Below are 10,587 nucleotides of genomic sequence, written 5' to 3'. Positions count from 1 at the left end.
TTATACCCCTTTTGTGATCAATGATAATCATCGAACTATTAGAAAACTTATAGTCTTAACCATTCAGACTCCGTATAATGTTTAACTAACCATTCAGAGGCAAATGTCTTAATCATTCAAATATCTGCTGGCGAAACAAACAGTCTGAACCATAAAATACTGAAATAGTAAGAAGTCTGAACCATTAAGGCCGGAGGGTGGGGAGGGCGCCACCCCTGCCACCTCACCGGCCTCCGGTAGCGCCACCCCTCCGCCACCATCCATACCATCAACTTTAAGGATATATTCTCATTAAAATTCCTTTTCAAACACATATTTGAACCAATGATTTAAACATTATAATCAGTAATTTCACATGGTTTATAAGAAACGTTTGACTTCAAGTATAATAACACAGTAATGTTTCGAGTTTTTGAGAGTGATAATTGTGTCTGTGGTCCTATGTCATAATATACATTTTTAGTAAATCATCAAGCATCCTACACATTAGAAGCCACAAGATAAAATGTATCAAGTAAAACTTAACTTGTAGATTACAAGCACCACTGCCATTGGTTTTGTTCATTACATTGGTTCATACAAACAAAGGGAAAAAAAAAAAGAAACTATGTCATAGAGAAAATGTATCACAACTTATGCTTCACTGCTAACAAGTAAGAAGCGACCAAACACAAACCCCGTACGGGTAAACGCATGAAAATTCACAACAAAACATGAACGTTAACGACTCATGGCTGCATTGCAGCACGTAACACTTCTCCCAGCGCGGTCTTTAAGTTGACCTTCATTCTATAATAAGTTAAAGGTAAACAAAACCGACCCCTTTTCCCATATCAAAAGTTCCTCATACTGTATAATGCTGTTGAATAGTATCAATGTCGAGCCCCTTCAGTTTCACCACTGACTCAACATGACCCTTGAGCGTAAGCACCTCTCGAAGCCTATATATATACACATATCCAAGTGTTAGTTAAATCTTATCGACTTTAAATCTGAAAAGTTGGTTTTAGTCGACGGTTAACAGTTAAAGTACCTTGCAACTTCAGCACGTCGTTTGGCCTGTTCAGCGATTTCAGACAATTCTCTGTAGCTGCTCTTTTCGTTGAAGAGGGTTGAGGTATCGGGTGCTTGAAGCCCGTGAAGAGTCCTTTGAGCATGAGCCCATTGGGCCTCTCTTTCTTCTCTTCCATAATCCTTCTTTGTTGTGAAAGCAGTCTACACAAAAACACACACAATGTTTTGTTAACTTTTAGTATTCATCATTAAAGTTTAGGATATAAGGTTATTGATGAATGATGAAATTATTTAAATATAGTAAGTAATATACCCTTTGGTCAATCATGCTGTTCCAAGCCTTGCCACTAAGGATGTATCTGATAGCAAACTTCATGATATCAAGCGGGAAATAAAACACGATGCTGTAAAGCCAGATAACGCCAGCCCATTTCCATCCGATTCCTTTGATTCTTGCGAATTCCCACTCTGCGTATACCGCGATTAAAGTTGCTACCTGAAATTTATGCAAATACGGGTTTTAATCTTTTATGTTATGTGGTTGTTTTGAGAATTAAAAAAGTTTGGAAACTTTTTGTAGAAAAAAGATTACCAGTTGTGCTGCAAGGAAAGCGCCCATCAGTAAGAAGCCGGGTCGTTCAACGAACGACCAGCTACGTGAACGCGTGACGAAGATGAGAGCTTGACTCACAATACTGACTTGCAAATATAAAGCAGCCATCATCTCGGTTTCACTGGTCCGAAGAGATTTCACGCTAAATTTATCCTGCGGAGATGAAGGAAACAAAAATACGGAGTTATGACACGACATGAAAATAATCAAGTTTTGGATTGTCATGTCTGACCCGTTTAATAAAACAGGTTGTCCTGTCAACCTGTCGCATAAACAGGTCAACACGCCAACCTGTTTACCACACGTTTACAACTTGACTACACTGTTAACGATCCTAATAATTTTATATCTTACCGAGAAAAAGTCGGTATCCCTCATGATATAGAAGAAGATAACTGTCATTAAAGCTAAGTAACCTCCAAGAGCAACTCCGGTGGCAAAGATCTCTTTTAGCTTCCAGCTGTCTGGTAACGGAGATGGTTTCACCCTATCCTTGGAGATTGTCATGATAGTACCTTTAATACATTAAGGGTATGTGTTAGAAAATGTTACGTATGTAAACGAGAACTACAGTTGTTAGAATACTTACCGTCGTTAAGAATTGCAATAATAAGCACCATAAAGGGAGAGAAGTCAAACTTCCATATCAACGCGATAAACATAAATCCAAACACGATACGAATGGTGATTGAAACCGCATAGATCTGCAAACAAGATGAATGGTTTAATATATTAATAAAATAAATGTGTTTATTAGATAAGATGACGAAAGGGACTAACGGTGTAATTCTTCATTCTTTGGAAAATAGCTCGACTCGTAAGCACAGCACTGATGATGACACTAAGCCCAGGCTCAGTAAGCACGATATCAGAAGCACTTCTTGCAGCGTCGGTTGCATCAGCAACCGCAATTCCAATATCAGCCTTCTTTAAAGCAGGTGCGTCGTTCACACCATCTCCAGTCATACCACAAATGTGCTTCCTCTCTTGTAATTTCTTCACAATTTCATACTTGTGCTCTGTTGATAATTAATGACGTGTCAAAGTATAGTAATTTAAACTGTGTCGAGAATTTAAATGAAGAAACATTCACCAGGGAAAACTCCAGCAAATCCATCAGCTTTCTCGATCAACTCGTCTACTGGAAGTCCGGCAATTGATTCGTCCTTGTGTCCGCCAAGTAAAGACGACGAAGGATACATGTTAACTCCCATACCAAGCCTTCTACCGGTTTCCTTAGCGATAGCAAGTTGATCACCTATATGATATTAAACCACTATTAATTTATATAATTTAGGTGTATATGTATATATACAGGGAAAGGTTAAAATGAGAATTCCCCGAGTTGCAAGAACCACAAGAACTTTTTCAAAAATAGGTTTTTTTAAGAAAAAAAAATTGACAAAAATTTTTTAAATTATATTACTTTTTCAATAAAAAATATCGTATACGAAATCTTACACCAATGTAAAACAAATTTACACAGCCGTAACATTCATCATTTTTACGTCAATGTAAGACAAACTTACACGTTGAATAAATGCCAGCTCGACAATTTTTTTTTATTTTTTTTTTCACAGATGTCTTTGTTAGATGTTTATCTACGTTTGTGTAAAATTTGGTTAAATGGAGATATAGTTACCAGTAATCATCTTGACATTAACACCAAGGTTGAGAGCTCTTCGGATGGTCTCGGCACTGTCATGCCTTGGTGGATCAAAGAGAGACAACAACCCAACAAACTCCCACGGACCGCCTGCGCTATCTTTCGATTTTTGCGGCACTTCCTGTCTCGCAACACCCAAAGATCGCAGCCCACGTTCAGCGAATTTATCAATCATTGCGTGAACTTTCTTCTTCAGGTCTTCTTTGCACCCGCAAAGGGTCAAAATCTGATCCAACAATTAAGAACATTGAGTTTTTTTTTTTTTTTTTTTAATTCATTTTGCTATAGCAAGTAGAATGTAGGTGAATACATTACCTGTTCAGGTGCACCTTTGCTAGCTCTAAACCAGTTGCCATTATTATCAATGTATGTCAAAGCAGTCCTCTTATCCACCGGGTTGAATGGGAAGAAATGGACCTCTCTAATGCCAGCTCGTGCCTACAAAAAAACATACAGGTCAATAATAATCAAATCAAAATAATAATAAGAGAAAATTACCAACATAACCTTTGACCAACCCGTTTTACGAAAATAAACACACGTAATCACGGGAATAAATGCAACTTTTGCGTCTGAGACTCAAACTGTCGTGGGTTTCAACGCCAACTTTTTTCTTTTCCGCCACGATTTTTAAACGAGCAAAACTTTTCATACGTTAGTATTTTTTTTATAAAAAATACACCAAATTAAAGATAATAAAATTCTCTTTAATGTGGTGTAAACTTTTCAAAAAGTGTTAACGTATAAAAATAATAGTGAAAAAGTTGAAAAAAAAAAACTAAAGATAATGACACGTGTCAAGTTTCTATTGGTTGAAAAGTATGAGTCTATACAAGACGCAAAGATCGAGGATTGCGACCACGATTTTTAAACGAGCAAAAACTTTTCCATACGCTGGTATTTTTTTATAAAAAATACAGCAAATTAAAGATAATAAAATTCTCTTTAATTTGGTGTAAACTTTTCAAAAAAATATTAATGTATAAAAACCGTGGTGGAAAAGTTTAAAAAAAAAAACTAAAGATGATGACACGTGTCAAGTTTCTATTAGCTAATGAGTACGAGTCTTTGCCAGACGCAATGATCGAAGATTACGTCTACACCAAACATAACCCATGTTCATTTTCGTAAAGTGAAATTCCTCAAAGGTTATTTTGGTGATTTTCCCTAACAACAATAACCGTTTTTCTAACTTCAAAGAAATTAAAAAATAATATAAAATACCTCTTTGGGATCAGCAAGGGTTCCAACAATAGCAGCATCAATAGCATCTTGGTTTTCCATCCTAGAAGCTCTAGCAGCATACAGCAAAACCTGTTCCTTATCCAAACCTTTACCAAACACCTCAATCAAATTCTTATCAACCGTAAGCTTATTAAGCGTCAAAGTCCCAGTTTTATCACTACAAAGCACATCCATTCCCGCCATTTCTTCAATAGCAGTCATTCTTTTAGTAATAGCACCTTGTTGTGAAAGCCTATGCGATCCAATAGCCATAGTAACCGAAAGAACAGTAGGCATAGCAATCGGAATACCACCAATAAGCAACACTAACAGATTATCAATCCCTTTTCGGTACTCTCGGTGTTGGATCGGGTACATGACAATGATCTCTACCACCATTCCTACAGCAATGGAGCAAATGCAGAAGTTTCCGATAGCGGTGAGAACCTTTTGGAAGTGTCCCACTTGGTTTGTGCTGTCGACTAGATGCGCAGCCTTGCCGAAAAAGGTGTGGACTCCTGTGGCGATCACAACGGCTTCCAGTTCGCCTTGTTTGCAAGTTGAACCGGAGAATACTTCGTCGTATGGGTTTTTGGTTACCGGGAGAGATTCTCCGGTAAGGGCGGATTGATCGATTTTTAATGGATCGCCTTCTAGTAGACGAGCATCAGCCGGAACAATATCACCGAGTTTGATGCTTATGATATCTCCTGGAACCAGTATAGAAGCTTCTTGTTCGCTCCAGCGTCCGTCCCTTAGAACCTAAAGAAAGATTATAGAGCGTTTATTACTACGATGGTTGTAAAAATCTGGACTAGCCTCTGATTAGCTGGAGGCTCACCGAGCAGTTTCTATCTAATATGTCAATTTATGGCGGTCAAAAAGTGATCAAACACTAATTGGCTGAATATCGGTGGCAGTCTAGCGATTCCGGCCAGATTCTTAACTAAAACGTGTAAATTCAGCAATTAATCCTGTTTACTTGAAAATATGGGTCGAAGAAGCTGCTAAACATGTCTACTTAAAAAATACATATAAAATGTGTGTTTACTTATAAAACTCAAAGTTACATATAAATTCTCAATTAAATTAATCGTTAGTCGGTACCCCACCGATCGACTGGCGCCAAGCGATTCTTACAACACTGTTGGCGTTTAAAATTTTAGTTTAGGAAATAGTAAAATACCTTGGTTTTAGGTGCGAGACCGGCCATAAGTGCAGCAGCAGCGTTTCCAGCGTTGTTTTCTTCGATGAAACTGATGGTGGAGTTGATAACAAGCAGGCAAACAATACCGACGAAATCTTGCCAATCTGGCGGCTTACCACCACCGTTAGCGAGTGCAATGGCCATTATGGCGGCAGCCTCCATGACCCATGATAGAGGGTTCCACATAAACCCGAGAAACTTGAGGAATTTGCTTTCCTGTATTCGGTGAAAAAAAAAAGATATACGTTAGTTTTAACCGTTTGGAAATGACGCTATTCGTGGCAGGTTACAAGTACTGTGATAATTGTGGAATACCTTCTTCTCTTCTAGTTTGTTGGGTCCGAAAATTTCGAGCCTTTGGGCTCCTTCATCGGAGCTCAGACCTTCTCGGTTACATTTCAACTGCTCGAACACCTCTTCAATTGGTACTTTTTCCTGTATTGACACAAACATGATTAACATGCTACATCGGATTATACATTAGATACATGTAATGTACAACCACTGTAACCGATAAGTTGTGTACTACAACGTTGGCTTCTAGTTGGTTTTGATATCATTATTCAATGTGTTACCTGGTTCGTTACGTTTTACATATCAAAATGATAGTTTTTGCTACAAGTGTAATTTTACTGGATACGTTTGTTTGTTTATAAGTTGTTTGTTTGTTTATAAGTTGTATGTATACTGTATAAGGGGACTAGGGGTGGAATCACTAGTGATGGATTCCATCACTCCCACTATCCAATCAGGGAATGCCATGTCATCAATCCAATTTCCATCACTAGTGATAGAAATGTAGGAGGGGTGGAATCACTAGTGATGGGGATTCCAATATACAAGTATTAATGCACAATGTACAAGTCATACCCTATAAAACTTAAAAGTTTAACGCGTGCTCAGGTTAACGCGTTTAAATGTTCACGCGTTATCAAATGAGTGGCGGCGGTGTTACGGACATGTTCAACGCGTGATAGATGAGTATCACGCACCCGCCCCGTCTTCTCTAAGTGCATAGTAAAAGCAAGAAAAATAAATTTTAAACACATAGTTAAAAAGGCATTCTAATATTATTGCAAAGTCTTACAATTATTTAATCATGATTATATGATGATTAGCAAACAAGTAATTTAACAAAAATCTTTTTAACAAACAACAATAAAAAGTTTTATAAAAATGTGTGGGGATTTAGTACAAGGCTATTTTCACGGTGATGGTCCTGATGTACGACTAAAAATAATAGGAAACACTTGAACATGGTTGGCAAGTTGACTTTTCCACTAACGCAAATGGGTCGGACCCACCCACCCGAAGGTGCTAATCTAGACATTTATAAAAAATTATTAGCCAACCAACAACGGCACGTTGCCCAACACGAGAAAAAGTCCAAAAAGGTTTGTCATTTATTTGCAACCAACGATTCCCATTGAGAAAACAGTTACTTTGACAGAATTCTATGTCAAGAAAAGGGAGCATTTGATTAAGCTTTCTTTACCGTTATAAAAAAAATTCAAAAACTATATGTGATATTATTCTTGTGAAATAGTTGTCTACCGTTTTTACAGCAGAGATGTTGGGTTCATAAGTAATATTTCGTATCAACTAATCATTAAGGTGTTTTCGAGCGCATTTGTTGTGGATCAAATAACAATTTTATTGTTTACCAGGGGCGAAGCTAGTGTACAAGGTGGGGTAGCATGTGATACCTCTCAACTCCGTCTACATAGTATAAAAATACCCATCAACTCTGTCTACGTAGTGTAAAATGTTTATTTATTTTTTCGGTTTTATACAAAGGATACCCCTAATCCACAAAAAAAATATTTGGGATACCACTAAATTTTTTAGATCCGCCACTGTTGTGTACAGTGTTAAAATAGTTGTGTTTGATTTATAAAAACAATAAATATATAGCCAAAATAATTTGTTGGGTAAGTAGTTATTTATTCACAAATTAGCATTCAAGAATAAATCCAAAAATCTGCGTCAGATTCCATTGGTCAGAGCTGTAAACTATGTTAAAGATATGCAACTATGTTAAAAAAAGCATAGAAATAGACAAGTTTGATGTACCACGGAGTACGTATTCATTTAACAATAAGAACAAGATGAAAAGTACAAAAAAATGTACTTAAGATGAGAGTTAACTATGTTAAAGATATGCAACTTTTAAAAAATTCTAGCAAAGGTTTTTTTTTTAAGACAATATATAATAATCACGATAAAATTTAGGAAAAACATGTATAGCAAATAGCAAAAGTCTAACAAAAGAAAACAATTAAAGGGGTAAAAATTAAGAGTTGAAGGGTTTCTTTTAATTACGAAATAAATTTTACAGATTCTTTTGGGATCACATATTAAAACTTTATTTATTTGTTCGTTGGCATTAAATTTTAATTCAATATATTTTTTTTAATGACGAATTAAATAATTTAAGTAATATATATATAGGGGAAGGTTCATTTGAGAAGAAAATTTTATTGAGAAGAAAAAGAATAAAAGGGTATAATTGTAAAACATTAAATAGTTTTTTTCTAATCTCATTTATAATTATGTTTGACTAATTAATTAGTCATTAAGACTGTAATCCTCCACACTAAATATTTTTGCCTACACACATCAAAAGTTATCTTACACATTTCGAAATTTATCCTACACATATTGAAATTTATCTTACACAACTCGTAATTTATCCTACACGCCTCGTATTTATCCTACACTATAAATGAAATTTTATTTTTATTTTTTGTGAAAATATATATCTTAAAAATAAGTTACAAATTTAATATAGTTAATTATTAAAGATGAAACTATCAATTAATGATGTATGTAAGTTTACTAATATACCCTTATAGCTACATTAAGTACAAATATTAAATGAAGTCTAATGAAGCATTTCTATTGGTTGAAATTTCTTCTTTTTTCTTCTTACAAAGAATTTCTTCTCATTTGAACCCTCCACTATATATATAAATCATCTATAAAAAAGGTTACGATTAAATATCTATCCTTTAAAGATCATTTTATATCTTATGCATGGAATTTTGTACCTAAATCAATCTGGTTTCTTAAAAATAGCATTTTTACTTGTACTTAAAGCAGTACAAGATGTACGTTCACCTTTTATTGATAACATAAATGGTCAACTATTAATTAACGAATAATAATAACTATAAACACATAGAAAAATGAATCCCTAAAATATAGCCGTTTGACTAACAAAATAATCTTCAAATCAAGATAAGAATACAAAAAAAAATATTCCTAAACCCCCCCAAGTTACGGAGATAGTAACGGATTAAGCGTAAAATTGAATCCATATCAACAAATAAATTATAAAATAATTTACATCGATCGAGACGTACGGAACTAAAAGGCTTCAAACAAAAAACAGTTGATGAAACAAAATTATCAGAAATGATTTTAAAATAATTTTAAAATCGCCAGAGATGTCGATTTGGTGAATCCGATATAATATAATTACTAATTTGTCCAGCAGCATTTAATTAATCAGAATTAATATTAAAATCGATCTGTAACCGGCAAATCAGGCTAATTATTTGTGAATTAAAGTCATCAAATGCAAATTGGTAAAAAAATAAATAAATAATCATATTGTTGTAGTGATTCATAAGTAAAAAAAAAAATTGAAGATATAGAAAATCAAATAATCATTATATGAATTAGTAAGAAATTCATATATTTTAGTAATTCAGGAGTAAAGAAACTGAAGATCTAAACTTAATTCAAATAATTAGTTTTCGAAAAACATTTGCAGTCCATGTGAATTAGTAGAAAATTCATATATTTGAGTAATTCAGAAATCAGAAGTAAAGAAACTGAAGATCTAAACTTAATTCAAATAATACCAGATCGACGGTCTCATTCTTGATGCCTTCTAGACTGAGAGCAGTATCGCCACCCATCTTCAACAACAGAGCTGCAACAACAGCGAAACCAACGGGTAAAAAGCCGATAAACTAAACAAAACTTTTGAAGAACAACAATTCACAATCCGGTTAATAAAACATACCGGAACAAAATAGCCGTTTGAAATCAGATTAATAATAACAATGGAGTTTGAATACTTTCAAACCCCAATGTGAAAAATCTATAGAGAGAAAGAGAGATGTGTAAGTAAGAACAGGGGTTCTTCACCTGAGGTTGTGTAACAACAGGGGAGTCTCTTTATAGTTATACTACACCACCCCCCCCTACACCAAGTGGCCCCTGTTTTTATTTTTATTTTTTTATTGTTTTTCAACTCTATTATTTATGAATATTATAACTAGAAAGAAATTTATTTATGAATATTATTATAACTAGAAAAAAGTAAATGTGTGACGTACTGCAGTTAATTATAATTAAAAGATAATCATTAACATAAACAGATATTCTAGCAGTAATGCACTAGTATAATTGATAAAAATAAACTGATTTTGTTATTAGTGGTAAGAATTTTTTTTAGCAATTTATAAACAATGTGTATATTTACTTTCCTTTTGATAATGAAGAAGATAGAAGATAAGGATTAGTGTTAACTTACATGTATGTGTCATTTTAATGATGATAAGATTTTGTATATTTTATTACGTTTACATGAATATAAAATGTTTTTAACGGTTAAAAGGTTATGTATACGTTACATGTTTTTTTTTATATTTAACGGACCTGAATTGGTAACATCTTTTTTGTTGGGTTAGCACGTCGTTTTTTTATGTTTAAGGGACTTGAATTCGTAACATCTTTTCGTTGGGTTAGCCGTTAGCACGTCTGGCATTAATGCTTGCCTAAAGCACGTCGTTATATTGTAATATAACATGTAATTTAACAACATATTGCACATGTAATGTGACAACATGT

At 34.4% G+C, this 10,587-nt stretch overlaps 1 protein-coding gene across 1 annotated transcript; it reads right to left on the bottom strand.

Moving 5' to 3' along the window:
- Window positions 1-491: 491 nt before the first annotated feature.
- LOC110886148 (plasma membrane ATPase 4) lies at window positions 492-9,892 on the bottom strand. Its single transcript, XM_022133911.2, has 15 exons — window positions 9,758-9,892; window positions 9,594-9,664; window positions 6,040-6,159; window positions 5,704-5,940; window positions 4,518-5,279; window positions 3,609-3,731; window positions 3,270-3,519; window positions 2,721-2,885; window positions 2,408-2,646; window positions 2,217-2,331; window positions 1,982-2,142; window positions 1,607-1,780; window positions 1,328-1,510; window positions 1,034-1,215; window positions 492-941 (listed from the first exon to the last, which is right to left on the bottom strand). Exons 2-15 carry the CDS (start codon window positions 9,648-9,650, stop codon window positions 845-847), a joined length of 2,865 nt encoding a protein of 954 aa, XP_021989603.1. The 5' UTR covers window positions 9,651-9,664; window positions 9,758-9,892; the 3' UTR covers window positions 492-844.
- Between the last annotated feature and the right edge of the window lie 695 nt (window positions 9,893-10,587).

The sequence above is a fragment of the Helianthus annuus genome, chromosome 10 (genome assembly GCF_002127325.2).
Source record: "Helianthus annuus cultivar XRQ/B chromosome 10, HanXRQr2.0-SUNRISE, whole genome shotgun sequence".
In the NCBI taxonomy this organism is placed as follows: domain Eukaryota; kingdom Viridiplantae; phylum Streptophyta; class Magnoliopsida; order Asterales; family Asteraceae; genus Helianthus; species Helianthus annuus.
The sequence above is the reverse complement of the archived record's forward strand: the minus strand, read 5'-3'. Positions and strand labels throughout refer to the sequence as shown.